Source organism: Lissotriton helveticus, chromosome 7, assembly GCF_964261635.1.
Source record: "Lissotriton helveticus chromosome 7, aLisHel1.1, whole genome shotgun sequence".
Classification (NCBI taxonomy): domain Eukaryota; kingdom Metazoa; phylum Chordata; class Amphibia; order Caudata; family Salamandridae; genus Lissotriton; species Lissotriton helveticus.
The window spans coordinates 1,573,112,088-1,573,134,054 of record NC_136068.1 but is presented as its reverse complement, the minus strand read 5'-3'; the positions used below and the strand labels follow the sequence as shown (position 1 = coordinate 1,573,134,054).

Here is a 21,967-nt window from a genome sequence, read left to right as displayed (position 1 = left end):
CTTCTTCCAGGAGGAGTGCCGGAGGTAGAGGAGTCCCTCTCCTGGGGGATATCATGTCAGGCGTAATTTGGCACTTTTTGAGAGAAATAGTAATTTTTTCCACCGTCGACGGCCCCGAGGTCGTCAACGGTGGATGTGAGAATCGTCGACTATGAAATGGAGGTAGTCGAGAACGTCGACACTCCAGCCATCGTCGTAGTTGTCGGTGTGGTAGCCGTCATCAACCACCATCGGCGTCAAAGTCGTCAACGCAGAACTTTGAAACGATCCCGTCGACGGAGCCAGAGATGAAAAGGAAGACTGTACTTTTGATGCTTTTGTCGACAGAGTTGTTGTTTCTTCATCAATTTTACCTCAGAGGAAAGTGAGGAGGGCTTTTTGAAAGTCTTTGGAGCTGCAGGAGGAAAAGATTGAGGAACAGAACTGGATTTCTTCTCAGATATCACTCCTTTAGACAGTCCTTCCCTCTCCTTTACACCTCGGTGGGGAGATTCGCCAGGACTACGCCCCTCAGAACTATGAGAGGTATTTTTTAAGGCCTTACCAGGATGTTCTTCAGAAAGCAATGGAGACCTTCTGGAAGATGTAGCGGAAGATGTGTCATCACTATCACTGGAAACTGCTTCCTTACTTGACTTAAGCTTCTGGAGCCAGGTCAAAAGACGGCCCTCCCCTGTCTCACAGAGTTTTTGTAGAAAAAGTGCAGTATATTTTACAGTCTGCTGCCTTGTGGTCCTGTTACAGACAGTAAATACAATCCTTGAGCGTGTCCCTCACATGCAACCTCTTTTTATCACAAGTTGCACAAGCTTTAAAGAAGGCTTTCTTCTCTTTATCAGACATCTTGACACGAAGTCCAAGTAGGTATTGAAGAAAAAACTGTAGATTTAAGGAAATAGGAAAAAGCTGAGCAGAGCTCAGTGGAGACTCCCTAGCACAACGTGAAGTAGAAAATCTGAGGTTCTGAGCTTCTCTCAGGAGGGTTCTAAGGGGTGAGGCTAATCTGATTGGTTGTTCATTTGTTTGGTCTCTTTTACAAAAAGAGGTGGATTGGATGCAAAACAAGAATGGCTTAGGCCTAGGTTCTGTTTTGGTAATGGTTTCTATTGCTATTTTATGTATACCAGGGACTCCCATTCCGACGACAGGGAATGAAACAAGCATGGGAATCTATGAAAGTTCCAATACTGGAGTAACAGCTCCTAACTGCATATCACACATCACTGACGCCACAAGCTCACTGGACATAATGCTAGACAAGAGCCTGACCATGCAGAAGCACATTACTGCTCTCACCAAGGAAGCCAACTTCTAAATGTGCATCCTAAGAAAAATAAAACCTTCCCCTCCCTTCCCCAACAACTTCAAATCTGCTGTGCAATCTCTGGTGATTTCCAAGTTGGACTATAGAAATGCAACTCTCTGTGGACTCCCTAGATCGAAGATGGCTCCACTAAGAGCCTCTCTAACTCTGCTGCTGACTCATCACTGTCTCGAAAAGATACCACCATATAACGCCGGAGCGGAAATCCCTAAACTGTCTTCCATATGAAGCAAGGATACAACAAAACATTGCTTGCATGACCCATAAAGCCTTAAATTTGAACACCCCGCTATACCGCTCACAAAAACTTGTAATATCCAGTGGTTCCAGATCCTCCAGAAGTGCCAGCACCCTACTGCTGAAACCGCAGAAGTTCAATAAAAAGAAAACTTACAATCAAGCTTTCTATGGAATTTGGAACTACCTGCTCCCTGAAATTAGGATGAAGCCCTCAACGATAACGTTCAAAAAGGAAGTTATAGCGCTATTAAAAATTCATGCCCTAGAACCCCCTCGCCTGACAAGCACTCAAAAGCTTGTCTGCCTCTCCTTTGTTTAATACCGGACTTTTTATGATGGTATTTGATTTGGGTTTTCAGAGAGTTACCTCTTTATGCACAGTTCATACTTAATTTGCTATTAGATCTCCTAGCTTCCTCCTCTGTGACTTTTGTAAACCGCTCTGCTTATTCTCGTTCCTCTATTCTCCAGGCTAGCTCTGATACGTCTCACCCCTAGTACATGTTCGACTGTTTATGATTATGCCTTGTTATGCCGGCCTAGAGTTTTTCTCCCCCGTACTTTTGATCACCCTGTTGTCTGATCTATATGCCTCCTCTCTATTGCTCAATTGTAAAGCACTCTGATACCCTCATGGGTCTTGTTCGCGCTATATAACATTTAAAAAATAAATAAATAAAATAAGTGTAAGGGTGCCACTGCACGAGCAGAGACACCCCTAAAAAACTCGGAGTCCATTCTCTGGCTTTGTAAGTGCAGGGAAGCCATTTTAAGGCATGTATTGGACACTGACCAAGTCAAGATGTCCAGCTGCATAATGGCTTCACCGAACCTAGTCATGTTTAGTATCAAACTTGTTGGAATCATGCCACTACAATGATTCTGTTGCTAGTTTTATGATGGTACAAAAGGGGGTGGTGATGGACAGAGCATCTGAATCAATCAAACACTCACACCCAGTCAAAAGATCTGGGTTTAATCCATCACCGTTCTTTAGCCCACTCTGCCACCCCAGTTCAGACATGGCTATATGCAAATCAGTCTGACCCTGTGCCTCATGGGAACAGTCCAGCCCGAACTGCCAAGCCATGTCTTCCCTGGACCGGAAACAAGCTTCCGAGGACCGATTTCTGGCATTCCAGCCGTCTTCAGCCCGGCTGGCTTGAATCCAGTGGCAAAGTGAGCAAGGGACTCACGTCTGAGCATACCCTGCCACACTTATGGCGGCCAAAAGCGGTATAAAAGGGGGTGGTGATGGACAGAGCATCTGAATCAATCAAACACTCACACCCAGTCAAAAGATCTGGGTTTAATCCATCACCGTTCTTTAGCCCACTCTGCCACCCCAGTTCAGACATGGCTATATGCAAATCAGTCTGACCCTGTGCCTCATGGGAACAGTCCAGCCCGAACTGCCAAGCCATGTCTTCCCTGGACCGGAAACAAGCTTCCGATGACCGGTTTCTGGCATTCCAGCCGTCTTCAGCCCGGCTTGCTTGAATCCAGTGGCAAAGTGAGCAAGGGACTCACGTCTGAGTATACCCTGCCACACTTATGGCGGCCAAAAGCGGTATAAAAGGGGGTGGTGATGGACAGAGCATCTGAATCAATCAAACACTCACACCCAGTCAAAAGATCTGGGTTTAATCCATCACTGTTCTTTAGCCCACTCTGCCACCCCAGTTCAGACATGGCTATATGCAAATCAGTCTGACCACAGTCAGACTGATTTGCATAACGCCTTGACCACAGTCAGACTGATTTGCATATAGCCATGTCTGTGGTGCTTTTGTGCTCCCCTGGTCCCTAGTCCCTAGTTCTTTGTGTGTTAGTCTTGGTTTGGTACTCACCTCGCACTCCATTTACTTAGTATATGGTTTGGTCCCCCCACAGGGGCCCATGTGTTTAATGGGCTTTATTTACCTGTTTTGAAGTATATTTTATTGTGCATCGATATCTCAGGGTAGGAGATATACCAAACTAGTTTTAATATTAGTGTATAATAAATACAAGGTAACAATGGTGTGGTTCTTTCTTGTGTGTAAGCTTCACTGACTGACTGTGTGATAATGCACTTGCTTCACACCCTCCTGGATAACCTTTAGCTGCTCACCACAGCTACTCTTTGAGAGTTTTGGTTATCAGGAACTACTACAACTATCACTAAGAGTAGCCTGGACTCAATGCAGAGGGTCTCATCAATAGGTGTACACCATATACTGAGCCAGCGTCCTACAGATATAATACATGCTGGTCATATTGTCGATACAAACTAGCATGGAGGAGTTTGCGATCCTTGGGAGGAAAGCTTGCAGGGTGAGAAAAATGGCTTTGAGCTCCAAGCTGTTGATGCGTAGAGATTTGTGACTGGTCGACCACCTTCCCTGGATTTGAAGGTCTTGCATGCGGCCGCACCACCGTAGTGATGATAAAATCTGGCACTGGCGATAGATATGTGAGGTCCTAAGAGAGATATGGAATGTGAGACCACCGTGCCACCGTGGGTAATATCTAAGGAGAGATAGAGATCAAGTCCTCGAAGGATCCTTCCGACTAGATCCACTGAAACTGTAACTCCTTGTCATCTTGAGACACGCCGAGGCGATCAAGCTATAGCTTAGGAGATCATACCTAGGAGCGACTCAAACAATCTCAGAGAAACGCACTGTTTTCTTGCAATGCTTAGAGCCAAACAAGCCAGTCTTGTTTGCCTTTCTTGAGAGAGGAAGGCTTTGTTCTGTATGGTGTCGAGATTGGCTCCAAGGAATGTCATGATTTGATTGGGAGTGGTGGAGAATTTTGCCAGTTAGGGCCCACTTGCGAAACATTTGAGAGACAGTTTTCTGCAGCTTGTCCTGGAGTTGGGGCATTTAACAGCAAGTCTAGGTAAAGGAATACCTGAAGACCTTGCTTCCGTGCTGCAGCTACTGAGGCCATGCACTTGGTGAATATCAGAGGTGCAGACTTGAGACCGAAGGAGAGGACCTTGAATTGGTAATGGGTAACAGCTACTGTGAAAGATACTTACGGTGTTTGGGATGGATGGGGATATGTAAGTAAGCATCTTCCAGATCTAGAGAAATTATGAAATCTTGGCTGTAAAGGCAATGAAGGATGTCGCAGAGAGTTACCATCCGGAAGGATAGCTTGCGGAGGAAATTATTGAGTTGCCCAAGATCTAGGATCAGTCTCCACTCCTCTGATTTCTTACGGAAGAGGAAAAAACGAGAGCAGAATCCTTGTCCCACCTGCGCTGTTGGGACCTTCTCAATTGCCCTTTTTGAGAGCGTCAAGAGAGCTTCTTTCTGCAATAAGTGAAGACAAGGGGGAGGGGCTCCCTTTGGCGGAGTAGTTGGTGGACGTTCTGTGAACTTCAGGGTATGGCCATTGGTGACAGGGTCCAAAACCCATCTGTCCCAGGTGATGGCTCACCAATGCGGGAGGTAATGTGACATTTGTTGTAGCTAATACCTGGAAGAGGTCACTGTTTGCAACCGGGGTCACAGCTCTCAGGAGGCGGTTGTCTGTGAAACCCTTGCTTTGAGATTGCCAATAGGACTGCTACTGGTCCAGTATTTTTGATTGTACATCGCGTCAAAATTAGGTCATCTCTAACCACCCCTGGCATTGCAAGACTGCTGCGCCCGCTAGTTGACAAAAGCCTGTGGAGGAGATATCCATGCTGCAGTCTATAAGTTTGGACAATGTCTGCTCACCCTCCAGTAAGAATTCCTCTGCTTCCAGTCATTTGTCCTCTGAAATGAAGTCAATGATATCCCTGATAGCAGACCATATGTGACGGTCACAGTGGCCTAGAATGGCGAGAGAGTAGGCTGCACACACCGGGATTGCGGACATAGTTGAAAACCTTTTTCTAATAGTTATCTAGATGGTAACCCTCCTTGTCAGGTGCTGCAGAAACAGGGTAGAGGGGTTTTTTGACCTCCTTTGCGCCACCTGCGAGAGGAAGGAGTCATGCTTGGGGTGTCCTGTCAAGCATGCAGGGGAGTCCACAGGTGCTCTGCACTTCTTGTCTAAGCGTGGAAGGACAGCTGGTACAGTGGCCCGGTTTTCAATAACCTTTACTCCCTCTAGCCATATGGAGTGCACTATCGGTTATAGAATGTACCAATCTTCTTATCTTCTTATCTTAATAGGAATTTATAGAGCGCACGGTCACCCTAAGGTTTCATGGCGCTGATTAGGCAGGTGTTACATCAAGGGGAAGTTACACAAGAGCTTGCTCGTACAGCCAGGTCTTAAGCAATCTTCTGAACCCCAGGAGATTGTTGCTCATCCGGATTGCTGATGGCAAGGAGTTCCAGAGTTTTGGGGCGAGGTAGGAGAACCTAAGCCCTCCCTGGCGTCTGAGCGGACCGTAGGTTGCGAAGAGGAGCGTGCCTTGCTATTATGCAGCTGATGAATTTGGGACTACTACCGTACAGGGCTTTAAAGGTTATATATCCTGACTTAAAGGCAATGCGTTGGGCAATAGGCAGCCAATGAAGTTTATCCGACAGGGGTCTAGCACAAAGCCATCTAGGTTGCTTGTGGACTAACCTAGCGGCCTGATTTTGTACCAGTTGGAGGCGCTTGAGTAGGCACAAGGGACCGCAGACCCGCAGAAAACAATAAGGGTCAAATCGATAATGACGCAATGCCCTCCCCTGCACACAATACTCAAGCCCCACACCTCAAAGCAAGCAAACGTGCACTAATCACCGACTTTCTTAAAGTATGTCAAAGTCTCTCCACTGGGAGCGGAGTGGAAGTCCCACAAAATAATGTCAGCTACAATTCTAACAGTAATCAACATAATGTCCCCACGGAAGTCACGAATAACGGCGTCAAATTAACATCGTCACAACTCAAATCAAGGTGCCAAAGTGAGCCCTGCAATGCCCCCAACACTAAAACAAGAAGGAGCCCTGGGGGCGGGGGATCGGGCCCTCCTGGGTCAGATGATCCGAGCAGCTCACAACTAGTCAAAGGATCGGACCGACCCTCGGCACAACCATTTCCCAAGGCTCAACAAGCTTTCCATCCTTCAACGGTTTGTGCTCTAGTCCATCGGGTTCCTGACGCAAGCAACGATTCTGTCTTTTTGCAGCAAAGCCCATGGGCAGTTCAGAAAATGACCCCTAAAGTAACAGAGAAAGGCTCTCTGCATAACCAAAATCGCATTTAAAAGCTGAGCCCACCCTCACTGGTGCATTTCCATAGTTCAATGAGTGGCCAATTTACACCGGAACAAGACAAAACGGATGGAATCTATAGCCTCCTCTCTGCAGGTCCAGAAACCGAAGAAATCAAAGAAAGTAAAATTCCGAAGCCACAAGAAGTAAATGCAATAGCAAACGAAACAGTAGATCTTAAACAAAGTACGTGCCTGTCTTCAGTCTCAAATGAGCTAAGCCCTGGTAAGGAAGAGGTTTTTTTTAAAAAGGACATCTCAAAGGAGTGATCACCTGTGTGAGCATCACACTCAAACAGATCTTCTTGAGCACCTTGATTCTTCACCCATATTTAGTCAAACTCAGGGGGAAACATTGGATAGAACTCTATCGGCCACCATATGGCCGCAACTACTAAAGTCCATGGAAACCATAGGCGTAGCAATGTCCTAGCATGCAGACAAACTAGATACGCAAGTCGATCTGCTTAACATCTTGGCCTCCCACGTCCAGGGGATAGAATCAAATTTACAGGACTTAAATAGTATGATAACAGAGGTGCAACTCAATAAGGACACTTCCTTTTACACTTGTCATTGTTCCCAAATAATTGATAAACTGGCGACTGTACCCAGTTTGATGACACAGATACTGGGGGCCATTAAGGAACCATCAACGGAGACAAAGATATCTACCAGCCCAGTAAATGCCCATCAACACGCCAAGGAGGGTTTTGGCAGATCAATCGATGCCTGTAGCGGCGAAGCGAGCCCTGAAATCCAAGATAAATTGTACTCTCCCACTTCAGATGACACCACTACGCCAGCAATTTCAGACGAACAAAATCAATCTGACATGCGAGAGGAAGCCCCGCAAAATCAGGCTTCACCAACAAACGGTCTAATAAGCCCCAAACATACTGAAAAGGTACCCACACTCACAAAGAGAGAAAGGAAGCGCCTGAGAAAAGCAAGAAAATCCAAATCACACATCCGAGGGGTGCTAGTAACCCAGCCTCAAAAAATAAACACCGACCCCAATGACATCGAAAATAAAGTGCAGATAGAGGGCGCCCCATCCCAAATCAAAACAACGTCAGAGCGCGGGCCAATTCCAACTGTCAACCCCCCAAGTAAGGAATCCACTAGAATGCAAGGAAAGTGTACAGCATATTTAATTTCCCAGGAGGGAAAGTAGAACCCAAATCATTAAGCTCAGAGTCAGCAAATAACAGACACTGAGCACGGAAACAAAGCCAAATTTATCACTTTTACCATGCAAGCACCAGCAAACAATAGACAAGTAGAAGTAGATAAACCAGCAAAGATTAAGGGAAGAAAGACAAGGGCCACGCCGAGTGGAGAAACACAAGCACCATCAGTAATAGTCCCAACGGTCAGGAGGCAACAAGCATCCCACACATATCTAACTCGGTCACACCCGATTTAGAGGCTGATCGAGCAGGAACAGTCTTTTCAAACGTCGGAGAGAGAAGACGACTAAAAGACCAAATACGGCACACCCCAAGCAAAAACCTCGAACTAATTCCGCAATACAGCTCAAGAGGGTCTCATGACATCCTGAACAGAGGGTCCATTTTAAAACTTCTAGAAGAATTACCAGGCTTGCGACATCTAAAAACAAGTGATTTGGTGTCAATTGAATTCAAACCAAACCCTCACCAACCAGGCCCCGATTCCACGATTACAACGTGGACCGAACACATTTTCACAGAATTAATCCTGACACATAGGGAGGAATTCGCGTTATGGGGCATAGAGCTAAAAAAGGTGGAGCCCGCACAATACCCTAGTCCGTTGCAGAGACAAAGCCCTAAACAAAGCCTTCTAAAGCGCCAAAGGCCCAGATCAAAGAAGTAACGTCGAAGATGAAGGTCATCCATCCAGGCAAATCACAATCACGTTCGCCCACCAGGATGCAGCTACACTTGAGAGGCACCAACAAGCTCCCCTGGTATCAACCCAAAGGAACGTAGAATGAATCAATGGAAGATCAACAGCAGGAAAAGAGCAGGGCTGCAAGATCTGTTCGTGGAATGTCAACGGACTAAACACAAAGCTGGAAGAAGACGACTTTATAGAGTTCATCACTCAACACAACATACTTTTGTTTCAGGAAACATGGCAGACAAAAAACTCGCCTCTTGTGGGATATAAAGAATTTTTCCTACTAGCGTATAAGGAGGCACGCCCCGACAGGGCAAAGGGAGGCCTATCAACCTTTGTATCCACCGATTTCCTTTGGTCAGTCAGTTGTATTGACCTAGACTCCACATGGATGCAATGCATCAAAATTGAAATTTCGCCTATCATTGGTCTATTGATCGTAAACTTATACATGCACCCAGGTGGAAAACATAAAGGGAAAAGGATAAAGCAACTAATAACCGCAATTACCACATTGAAATCCACCTACCCAAGCGATAACATGCTAATAACTGGAGATTTCAACATGAACTTAATTCAAGGTCAGGAGGGAACTTTACCTACCTCTATTGAGCCACGACAGGGCAATCAAAGCAGACAATGTGCAATGGGGAGGAAATGTGCTGCAGAACTGGAAGCTCTCTACTTGTACACACTAAACGGAAGGGGTCACTTGGACAGACCAGCTGCCCTAACGAGGGTCACTAGGAATTCAGGTTCAACAATAGACTACACATTGGCAGTTCCCGAGCTATTTCCCCTCATCAAAGACTTCCATATTCAGGAACGGGGTGAAAGCGATCACTACCCACAGATTTTCACACTATCAATCCTACTAAACAAGTCCGAGCAAGCGCAGCCTTTAACATTGAATACTCAACTTATTAACCTGCAAAGATTAAATTGGAATGATGACAACATTTCCAATTTAATGGAGACATGCCACTCACTGCTCTCACCACCAGCTGTATCAAAAGACATAGTAAAGACCTGGGAGTCCTTTGTAGTGAATATCAACAAAACATATCAAACTAATCACAGAGGACACAAAACAACAAGAAATGGAGGTGGGTAATGGTACACTCCAAAATTGCGTTTATTAAAAAAGCAACTTAATTCATATCTCAGGTCTCAACGTAAAAAGGATCCTCAACTATCACAACAAACCCTGAAAAAAATTGAATCCTTAAAAAAAGAGCTAAAACGTGAGACCAAATTGGCCAAGCAAAAGCACAAGGAAAAACTAGAGTGCACTATACTCCATGCTAGCAAACTGCGGAATTCCAAAGACTTCTGGGCAAAAATAAATTTTATGCTTAACGGCAAACACCGACAGTTCAATTCGGACATGACCGGACAGATTTGGGGCACTCACATTGATCTATTATACAACTTTACGCACGATACATCCACAGACAATACACTCGCAACTCCATTAGAGTCCACTCCAACTCCAAGTTTGAGAACAATGGCAGAAGCAAAGTCTCCTCAATCCAAAGTAACCTGTAAGACACCGTCACTGGAGCACATCGGAGAAATTGATTACACCAAAGCAGGTTTCGAGTACTATAAAACACCTGAGAGCAGACGGGGCCCCCGGACCAAATGGCCTTCCCAACGCCCTATTTAGGCAAGATCCTACGTTTTGGGCTAGTCACTTATCCCCCCTGTTCTGTTACAGCCTAAGGACCGGGAACTTTCCCGATTCCTGGAGGGGTAGTATTCTACAACCAATTCACAAATCAGGGTCTCGTTCAGATCCCAACAACTATAGGTTAATAGCCTTAATAGATGTGGAGGCCAAGATCTACGCATCCATTCTATTGGCAGAGCTGGAGTCTTGGGTTAGCAGCAAAGGGTTAATCCCATTGACACAAACAGGTTTCCGGGCCGGTATGGGCACCCTAACAAACCTATCAGCGCTAACCCTCCTAGCTAAAAAGGCAATTGATAATTCCACCACGCTATACACATGTTTTTTAGACTTGAAATCGGCCTTTGATAAAGTGCCTAGATCTAAACTTTGGGTCAAAATGAAAGCCTGGGGTGCGCCTCCAAAGTTATTGGGAGCAATCATAGAATTATACTCGCATACCTGGGTCCAAATAAAAAAAGGAGATGGCCTACGCCTAACAAAGAAATTTCAAACATTTAACGGGCTAAAGCAAGGATGCGTGTTGGCCCCGAGCCTATTCAACATCTACACCGCAGACCTAGAGAGTGACCTACGCACAATTCAGGGAGATCCACCGAAATTGGGACAAACACCCATAGTGAGTCTGCAATATGCAGACGACATCGTGCTTCTCTCGCAAACTCCGCTTGGCCTACAACGGCTGATTTCCAAACTTGCGCTGTACATCTCCAAAGCACAATTAACAATAAACCTCAAAAAATCAAATATTCTATGCTTCTCCAGTTCCCGAAAGAAACAACCAAAATTTGTCTGGAGGATAAACTCTTCTATTTTAACACAGGTTGATAAATACAAATACTTGGGCTTCCTACTTGACCATCAACTAAAGTACAAATACCATTTAGATCAGGGGAAATCAAAATCGAAACAACTTCAATTTGCCTTCAAAACCATACAAAAACATTTAAGTGGAAGTTCAACCGGACATATGTTAAAGATCGTAGCAGCAAAATTTCTGCCCTCGCTCACATACGGCTCGGAAATGATGGCAACCAGGGACTCTACAGTGCTAAATCTTGCCCAATCTAGACTGTTTAAAAACCTCTTTTCGATCCCGCGACACATTTCGCAAGCCCAAATATGTCTGGAATATGGATTAACAAACCAGACTCCGGCAAGACAAGGGGCCCTGGCCAAATACTATTGGCGTATGAGGGACGCCGAAGACAACTCACTTGCCCACCTCTGCTGGCTAGAAATCGAAAAACAGGCTAGGCTCCCCAACTCAACATGTAAGTCTCTTAGGCAAGCGCTTCTATCGTTAAATCTGGAAGAAGCCTGGCTTTCACCTATGTCTTACAATGCTTTTAACCCCTTCTACGCTCATGACGAGCTCAGCTCGTCATGAGCGTAACCTGCGCTACGCGGATGACGAGCTGAGCTCGTCATGTAACGCGGGTTTTTCAAAATCGCAGCGCGCAGCGGGAAAACCGCTAGCGCGCATGCGGTTAAACAGATTACTAACAAAGCCATCAAACAAGCATCGCTCCTAATGGACAAAGGGGCAGTGGCTGGAAAAAGCCATGCCTGGATCGTGTTGCAAACATATAACGAACTGAAACGTCAGCCATACTTGCAAGAAAGTTTCAGGGATTATTACAAGAGGAAACTAAGTCTTCTGAGGCTGGGTTGGTTCTCGAGCAAAGACCTTACCCCCAAATGGCTACGGACTTGGACAACTTCAGATTGTCGCCTCTGCGGCAAGGGTGCAGAGTCATTATTGCACTTATTATGTATATGCCCGGCACTACAAAATTTAAGGAAGATGCTCTTGTTACCACTCCTAAGAGAAGCGCAAGTTAGAACTTGCAGGGCGGCCGTGATAAAATGCCTTAGCAGGTCTTGGATACAACTCTCCTGCAAATCTATAAAATTCCTGGCTCTCGCTGCCCAAGAGTTGGAAAACAAGGCAGCAATTAAAGACAAACTGGGCCAATTGGTCTCCCCACGGCTGGCCCTGGACTCTCCCTTATTCTCCTAATAGATACCCTTTTTCCACTCTTCCAGCATATGCACTTCATTCTGAGTCAACAAGTGTTATTTTTACCAAGTTAAATTCAACCCCCCAAGCATTTTGTATCCCTCGTCAGAACACTCATTTGTTTTCCTGAAGCCTTAATGAGACAGTTATCCCCTTGCACAGCCACACTCGTGTCTTTTCATTTTGTTTTCTTCTTCTTATACATTGGTTGCATATTCGTGCAAGTTGCTAACGATTTGTGTTATTTTATTGTGCCATTTTTTTCTTTTTTCTTCACTTATGTGATTTTACGCTGTTTCTAAGTTGACTCAAAGATGTTAACGTTTATCTCATGTTGGTAAGATCCCCCCTTTTATGATTTTTACAAATAAAGTATTATTATCGAAGGCAAAGGTAGATGGAATTGGAAAAGTCTAGGCGGGACAGTACCAAAGCAATCACAACCTGTGTCAGGGCACAGTGGGTAAGCAATTGGGCAATTTTCCTGATCCTGCGCAGCTGAAATAGACAGGACGAGACACTGCCCCCACTTGGCCTCTGAGCGAGAGGTCGGCGTTATTGATGACCCCAAGACTTTTTACCGATGAAGAGGGGACAGGAGAGGGACCCAATTCCACCGGCTAATAATGAGGGCCCCAGGAGAGTTCGCTCTTCCCAGGCAAGATTAATTCAGTCTTGCCAGGGTTGAGTTTCAGATGGTTTAAGTCCATCCAGCTCTGAGTATGGAGATTAGTGGTTTGGAATTGAAGGATGGAATCAGTGGAACTGTCCAGGGTAAAACCAGCTGGAGGTCGTCCGCATAGTTAAAGGTAGTAACCTTCATGTTTTTTAAGGAATGAATCAAAGGCTGGAGATAAAGATTAAACAGGAGTGGGGAAAGGGACGAGCCCTGTGGGACTTCACATGAAGTCGTAAGCTCAGGAGCAGTGAAAGAAGCAAGGCGAACAGCTTGGGTTCTGCCCTCAAGAAAGGATTTAATCCAGTTGTAGGCAGAACCCAATATGCGGGCCTGTTTGACATGGTTCAACAAGATTTTATGGTCGACCGCGGCCGACAGATCTAGTAGCACCAGAGCCTGAGGATCACCTTTGTCGGCATTGGCTCTCATAGTATCCATCATAGCCAGAATCGCAGCCTCAGTAGAGTGGGCGGGCCGAAAGTCAGCTTGGTGCGGCTCTAGATATTCTGTCTGTTCGATAAAGTTGGAGAGGCTCTTAGTCACATGAGCCTCTAAGATCTTAGCAAGGAAAGGGAGGAGAGCGATAGGCCGGTAATTGGAGGGGTTCAGAGGAACAGCCCCTGGCTTTTTAAGTAGAGGGACAACAATAGCACTCTTAAAAGCAGAAGGGGCCCTGCCCTGCGTGAGAGATTCGTTAAGAAAGGGTAACACGCTGTGAGGTAGGTTGGAAAAAACGTCCCTAATAATAGGGGGGGGCAGCAGTCATTAGGGGAGACGGATTTGACATGAGTCAGCAAATCTGAAAAGGTTGAAGGGCAAATAGTGGGAAGATGATCCAGAGTGGATACATTAATTATCAAATTATCCAGGGATTCTCTATGCAATGTAATTGGAATTGGAATACTGGCTTTGATGATGGAGATCTTCTCCAGGAAAAAGTTATTCAGGGAATCACATAAATCTTGGGTTGGTGTCTGTATGGGAAGAGTCCTCTTGGAATTACATAGGTCATTAACTTTTGAAAAAATGTCCTTCAACTTATTCTGGGCGTCTGATATTCTTTGAGAAAAATAAGCTGCTTTAGCTCCCAGAATAGCAGTTTTGTATTCTTTAGGAGCTAATGAAAATGAGCTAATCTTCTGGCCTGCTCTTCGAAATCGTAGAGGAAGCAGTCAGACTACTTCGACATTGGCAGGTGAAATCTGGTTGTGGCTCTCTCCATGAGGTTATGGACACCGCTAATATCCTCTGGAGGTGAATCGGTCTGGCGAGGTGGAGGTGGGGACAGTGTTGGAATTACATATTCATCCCATTTATCTAGAGGTGGTTGACATTCCGGAATTTCACCCTGTTCTCCCTCCTTGTCTGAGGAAGAAGGATCCTCTCTGGGTAGTACTGCTACATGGGACGTAGATGTCATCCTAGGTGTAGTTGGCAGAGGAAGGAACAGAGAAACCAGAGGGGTAGCAGGTGGTAGTGGTGGCGATCCAGCAGGTTGCTCTTAAGGGGCTGTGGAAAGCCCCTCCGATAGTCAGAAAGCATGAGATGGAGATCCTGAACCAAGGAAGCAGGAAGAAACAAAGTGTCAAGGATTAGGTGCAGGGTCAGAATAGTATCCTCATTGCTCATAATATCTTGGAGTTGGAGGATAACACTGCTGAAAATATTGTCTTTGTTCTCATACTTTTCATCTTCCTCCTGACATTTCACATTCAGCTCTAAAGGACTGTGAGCTGCACCAAAGAGGCTGTCATCATCAAACGACTCCTCAAGGTCCAGTAGGAGGCAGGGGTGAGTCCTTGCTAGGTGAAGTAACCTCAGGAGGGAGGGAGGCCCTGGAGATTTAGGGATTTTTATCATCGTTGATGGAGGCACAGATGATGCAGTCATTGGAGGAATTACAATGGTCGACGTTGGGGCCACCGTCTACTGCGAAATCATTGACGGGATGGTCCTTGACCGAAGCAGCGTCTGATCTATCATCAACGGGGGCATCAACAGCAACTTAGCGAATGCTTGGATCTGTTTCAATGAGATGGGCACGTTGATGGCTGCTATCGTCGTCTTAATTGATGGCAGTAGTGGTTGTCGACAGTCTTGGTGCCGACAGGGAGAGGTTGTCATAGGGTATTTTAAAGCAGATTTATTCCTCGCAGATGGGTCGGTAGAAGAGGGCGGTCTCTGTCTCTAGCAGAAGGTGCTGACCGACCAGGTAAGGAGGTCTCTGAGGAGAAATGTTTTTGTTTCCCCTTTTTCTTGAAGTTGTGAGGTAGATGGGAAGTCTTGGTAGATTTTCTGGACTTCTCTGAAGCTCATTCAAGAGATATAGCCCTATTGTGAGACCTGGCAACTGAATCACTGTCATCCTCTGAAGATGTTTTCCGAGTCTTGGTCTTCTGAAGCCATAGGAGTAGCCTCCCTTCCCTGTCCCTCAACATTTGTGAGGAGAAAGTGTGGCAAATCTTGCACTCTATTACCTCATGCTTGGGATGGAGGTAGTAAAGGCAGTCCTTATGTGGGTCATCCACATGAACTCTCTTCTTCCCACATGTCTTGCAGGGACGGAAAAGGCCTTCACAATCAGACATATTGGAAATATAAAGCTAAATAAAGCTTTTTAAATGAGAATACTGAGCAGAGCGCAGGGAGACTCTCTTCACACACAACTTGTGGTGAAAATCTGAAGGGACTCAGCCTCTCTTGGGAAGATTCTAGAAGGTGCTAACAGCCGATTGGTTAAAGTTGATGTTTGGGCCTTTTTTTAAAAAGGACTCAGATAGGCTAGTAAACTCATGGCCCAGAGCCATTATAGCCTATGCTAGTTTTCTATTACAGTTTGATTATGATACCGTGGAACTTCCCCTTCGACGACGGGGAATGATTTGTGCATGTGAATCTATGAAAGATTCCCCAATACAGGATAAACAGCAATACGATTAATACATTGTCTAAATGGAATTTCAACTATGTAACAAGGTTCTGGTGATCCTGCCCTCTTCTCATAATAAACTCCTGGCACAGAGGCATGGTTCTTTTATTGCAAAGTAAATAGTTTCCCTGGTCTCTTGCTGATTAGCTTTCTATAATAAAAACAATAAGCAATTGTAAGCAATACATTCATAACAAATGGGAAGAATCAACAAAGTTCCCACTTAACAATCCTGCTTGCCTCTCTTATGATTACGAATAATAAAAACTCTACAAGTATATAATTTCCCTCATTGGATGGTTTCAGAACTAATGAGGTTTCCTGGGGCCAAGAGCACCCTATGAATCAACAGAAAAACTAATAAACTTCCACAGGCACTCTCCTCCTTATTTACAGAAAATCCAGAGATGACAGGGTTAATCCAGCACCACATCATCATGGAGCCAAATAAATAGCTATTTCCTCACAGGATCCCAGAAGCTAGATAAGAGCCCCACAGTAGAAAGTGCTCAAAATATTAGTCTCAGGCACTACAGAGCTGAATAGAAGCAGTTTGATCTCAGTCTTATATACCCCATCTAGCCATCGGTTCATAGTCTTTTCTTTTTAAATTCATCCTTTGAATGGAGCGTAAAAAATATCACAAATAAATTTACAATAAGGCAAAAAATCAGATTGACAGCTTTGTATTCTGGGATCTTCCTCACAGAAATAGAAAAATAGCTGCAAGGTTATTTTCCACTGTGATGCTTGCTGGTACTGTGATGGCCCTTGATCAGTCTTTTAATTTAAAAACCTCTGCAAACTATTTCCTATATTTTTTCATTTTAAACATGGAAACATGAAACAAAGTGTCAGAGAGCCAAGACTGCCATGTGTGTTTGAAATCATTGTTTAAATGTTCTAATGGGGTCTTATGCAGTGTATTAAAAGATAAAAAATGGAAAGCACATGCTGTCTGACTCTTTCTGTTTATTTACCAGCATTACGAATAGAGACAAACATATTCAGTATTTATTGATATTAATTAAAGAACTGGTAAAGAGAACAGAAAGATTGCTCTTATTTGCATTCTGTTCTTTCAGTTGTTCGCTATATTACATTCCACGTGGTGCTCCTACCTTCAGAGCGGTCCTCTCGGCTATTAGATCTTCTGTTTTTTTTCTTTCTCTTTCTCTCTCTGTCAGTAGGTTCCCGTTCTAGAAAGCAAAGACAGCATCGACCTTCATCAGCTTGTGGCAAAGGTAGTCTCTACGTGCTCTGTCAAAAGATCACCTCTACAGCTGCCAATATGAGGTAGGGTGCATGCTGGCAGGTGAAAGTGACCTCGGACACATCCATTCTGCTGCACATGGTGTGTATTCTGTGGGGTGCTATTGAGGTGAATGTTGTGGGCAATACCGTCTGGACCAGATCTTGAATACGTTACAAACTGATTATACTAATGATTGCTGCAATGTGTTTATCATTTCCTTTGTTATATGTTTTAATTGATGGGTGTTTACATAACATGGTTTGTATGGTATGTATACTTTATGTAAGTGCACATCATTTGCATAAACATTAACAATTCTTTACAGTATTAATTATTCTGCTTTAGCAAGTATATAAACAGGTCTTTGTTGGAGTGTTCTCATTGTAATTACAGCTTACATAATGTGCTTATTTGTTACACTGCTTGACAGTAAAGCGGCCTCAACAAGCACTGGGCTCCCTTTTCACTGTCATCTGTGTCACCTCTTGACAGCCTCTAGAAAGATTGTTTAACCTCCATGCCTTAGGAGCAGAATTTAAAAGTGTTTATTTTCAACAGGTTTACATCCACAAATTGCATGCAGAAACTCTCCACCTGCTATATTCCTTACAATCCTGCATTAAACATTGACATTCTATCAAACTTTTGTTATTGTTACTTCCATACCCTTTTTAGGTATCGTGGCAGACCATGCACTGCTGGTGAGATTTATTGTTAACAAGGACTTTCAGGAGAGGCCTTTAAGCACTTCCCCTCATTTCTATTGGCTGGTGTCACCATTTATGCTAAAGTATGGCCTGCCATTGGAAATGAGGGTTTTCTGTAGACGCCCTTTTGCCTCCGAGCCGGACTCGGTGGCCTGCTTTGCCTCTTTGACAAAGCACTTTTTTTTATCTTTATGGGGCCACGTGTTTCTAACACATGGCCCCATAAAGACAAGAGATGCCCATGCTGTAGCTGCAGAGCGGTCCTCTTTCATTTGCAGGACCACGCTTGTTATTTGTGCAATGGCAAAATTGCTCCTGTCCAGTTTTCAAATGTTGCCGTGTATGCGTAATTGCTATATTATACACTCGGTGTAGGCCCGGATCAGTGACAGGCCTCTGTGCCGTGTTTGCCTGCCGCCTGCAGTGTTGGACTGTGTTCGCACTCTTCGTGTTCATCTCCTCTCTTCATGGCTCCATCCTTTCGGCCCAGGCTCGGCTCAGAGAGGAAGGATGACGATCACCTGGAAATTCGTGGAGACCGGAAGGTAAACAAGCTACTTGTGCCAGTGTGTGTGTGAGACCCATATAAAAGGCGACTGTAAATCATCCGATCCCTAAACCCGCCAATTGAGGAACGCTGTACTGCAATTTCCCAGACCCTCGGTCCGAGCAAAGACAAACTCTGAACTCTTGACGCTGCGGGACTTCTGCAGGCCGCCCAACACGTCGCCGCAGGTGACCCTCATAAGAGGGCGGGCACCGTAGTGCCACAGGATGGCAGGCGCACCAGCCTTCAGCACAGGATTGAATGTATGCGGCTAGTGAAGCCTTGAGGGGAAAGAGCAGAAATACAGCGGCAAGGCGCCTAAAAGCGGAAGGAGCACAACAGACGAAGGAGAACATTTCAATGAATGGGAAGAAACGTTGTGACACGGTTCTTTATTTTTCAGATTGCAAAGTAAAATTCATCAGCGGAAGATCGACGAAGCGGGACAGGTGGATTCTAGTGGTCCAGAGACAGGTATACTGGTAGAACCAGCTGCTTGGGGTTGACATGGAGGGAGAACTTATGCACGCAGTAGGGGAAAGAGATCAAGTCGGTTGTGGCCTATGGAAATTGTCCCCTACAAGCACTCAAACTAACGTCCGCCTTTTCCCTCCTTAGCCCCTTCTCACTCTCACTCGCAGAGTTCCTCCGAATCGATCGAATTTTTCGTTCCGCTTGTCGCACCACTGGGATGTAAGTATGGAAGGGTAAGGGACACGCACCTGTTGTTTCTCTCGAAGGCCAGGGCTTTATCCAGTTGTGTATTGTGGCTGATCCCAATTTTTATCCCCAGATTCCGTGCAAGCGTTTTGAAGTCAGAATGGACAGCCAGAGTTCCCCTCCCCTCTTCCAAGAAATCACCCAGGTGGAGGACTCGTTGCCAGGCACCTCCCAAGACGCAGTGTGGGCTGACTTTCTTGAGCTGGCAAAGCTGAAGGTCCTGGCTTGGGCACAGAACCTGATGAACGCGCCAGAGCCAGAGGATTCTGGGTGCCCGGCTGAATCCCCTTCGTCCGACAACGCGAACAATACCGATGCCGCTCCATCCAGGCCCAAGCGGATCAGAAAGCCCACTGTTAGGGATTTCCCCTTGGAATCTTTGCCGCTGACTCGTAGCAAATCGGTGGCGACCCCCAGGGAGGTCCCATCTGTGGGGACAAGTGCTACGCCCCCGCCTCCTGCTCCCCCCAAGGACACTCAGGTGTCGCAAGGTAATTTTGCTACCAAAGACGATCTGACCAAAGTTTTGGACTCATTGAACAATTTCATGGAGCGCTTTCAAGGGGGGTTACCTGTTCATAGCGCCACGACATCTGGGAGTAGTGGCTTGGTTAGCGGGAGTTCTGTTCTGGCAGCCTCCACTGTTTGGTCTTCAGTGCAAGCTGCAAAGCAGGGGGATTCAGTTATTGTTGGTTCACCATCTGTGGCTCCCACGATCTCAAATGGGGCGTCCAGTGGGGCGCCGCCGGCGAGCTCCCCCGCCTCTCCTTCTGCGCCCACTGCATTGGTTTCTAGCTCTCCCTCCGCTGCCTCTAGCGCTCCCTCGGGGGTGCCTCCAGCCGGCAGCCCTTTACCTGTTCCCGTGCCTACTCCTGTCCCCACGATCTACAATGCTCCGCTCCTCTCGGGGCGATGCTCTCTGGCTTGGCAGGTACCCCAGGCCGCTAAAGAGGCCATCTGGAGACGGGAGTTCATCGACATTTTCACCCTTCTCATGTTAGGGCAGGAAGGCATGGACGCTAGAAAGCTTGGGTTTAAGGAGGAGGAGAAAAAGGTCAAGTACCAGCCATGGCCTGAGAAGAACATTGGTAATTGGCTAGAAGCTTTCTCTATCCTAGCGTCTGTCACAATGGAACGTTTTCCGGAGCAGGGCCCTGGCCTTGTTCAATACTCCAGGATCATCCATAATGAGGCCTTGAAATGGGGTGGAAATGGGTGGATCAACTATGATAGGGAGTTTCGTAGAAAAATGTCTCAGTGCCCAGAGTTGAACTGGGATCAGAAGGAGGTGCAGCTCTGGATGGAGCACATGGGAGCACGGGGCCAGCTTCCAGTGGGTCCAGCTAGCAGCATTACCAGTGGGCAGGCTTCCTCAGGGGGATCTTCCTTTTTTCGGGGCAAGGGTAAGCATTCCTTTCGGGGGGGGCCGCAGAGGAGGTAGTGCCAGAGGTGGCTTCAAGCGTTCTCCCCCCGGCACCTGCCGTTTGTTCAATAATGGGTCTTGTTCCTGGGGGAAGACATGTAAGTTTGTCCACGCCTGTAACACCTGCGGGGGGCCCCACCCGCAACCTCAGCCTCTTGCCAATCCAAGCAGAGCTCCCAGCCAGCTAGCAAGAGTGGTCAGTAAGTTGGATTCAGGTTTCAGGTCTCCGGTGTTGATTTCTCCTCTCACGCCCTCTTTTTCTCCCTCTGCTTTTCAGCGAGATTTCTGGGCGCCCTCGATCCACAGCCTCTGCCTCTCCCCCTCTAAGTACACACCGGCCGGTGCCACTGGGAGGGTTCCCTGTGATCATTGACAACATTACCCCTTTACTAAGGCGGTACGCCTTAGAGGCAGACAGACGCTTACTGTTAGCGGGTTTCCATGAAAGATTTAGGATCCCTTACTCTGGTACTCTGGGAAACAGGGATGCGGAGAACCTTAAATTTGCCACGGATCAGCCAGAGGTGGTGAGGGCGAAGGTGGAGAAAGAGAGAGTGCTGGACAGGGTAGGAGGTCCTTTCTTGCACCCACCTTTAGAGAACTTTGTTGTATCTCCCTTGGGGGTCGTGCCCAAAAAGGAACCAGGTGCCTTTAGACTGATTCGCCACCTTTCCTACCCTAAAGGGGCTTCGGTCAACGATGGGCTAGATGAGGATGCTTGCTCTGTGTCTTATGCCACGATATATGTAGCATTGGATCTGGTCAGGAGAGCGGGCAGAGGGGCTGGTTAGCCAAGGCTGACATTGAATCCGCCTTCAGGTTACTACCAGTCCACCCGAGCAGCTATCACCTGCTAGGTTTCAAGCTCGACGGCATGTTCTACTTTGACAAATGCATGCCCATGGGTTGTGCTGTGTCCTGTGCGTACTTCGAAGCATTCAGTTGTTTCTTGCAATGGGCACTCCAAGACACATTCGGTGTAGAAGGGGTGACTCACTACTTGGATGACTTTTTGTTTATTGGGAGCGACGGGACACAGTGGTGCTAACAGGCCCTAGCAGATTTTGTCCGTCTTACAGATCACCTGGGGGTCCCCCTTGCCCCGAGTAAGACAGTGGGGCCGGCTCAAATCCTGACCTTTCTGGGTATAGAGATTGACACTGTGGCAGGGGAATCCAGATTACCTGAGGAGAAGGTGCGCGACCTGTCTAGTAAGATTCAGGCGCTGGTAGGACTTGACAAAGCTTCCCTGGGCTGTATCCAGGGCATCCTAGGCCTGCTCAACTTTGCTGCTAGAATTATTCCAGCAGGTAGGGTCTTTACCAGGAGACTTGCCAGGGCCACTG

General features: G+C 46.3%; 1 protein-coding gene across 11 annotated transcripts in view; it reads right to left on the bottom strand.

Moving 5' to 3' along the window:
- Positions 1 to 21,967, bottom strand: part of KASH5 (KASH domain containing 5) — a 3,089,192-nt gene that overhangs the window by 1,999,005 nt on the left and 1,068,220 nt on the right. For all 11 annotated transcript variants that reach the window (XM_078655089.1, XM_078655096.1, XM_078655092.1 and 8 more), the window contains exon 9: positions 17,091 to 17,168. In XM_078655089.1, coding sequence (XP_078511215.1) covers positions 17,091 to 17,168 — 78 coding nt within the window. The remainder of the gene's footprint in view (positions 1 to 17,090; positions 17,169 to 21,967) is intronic.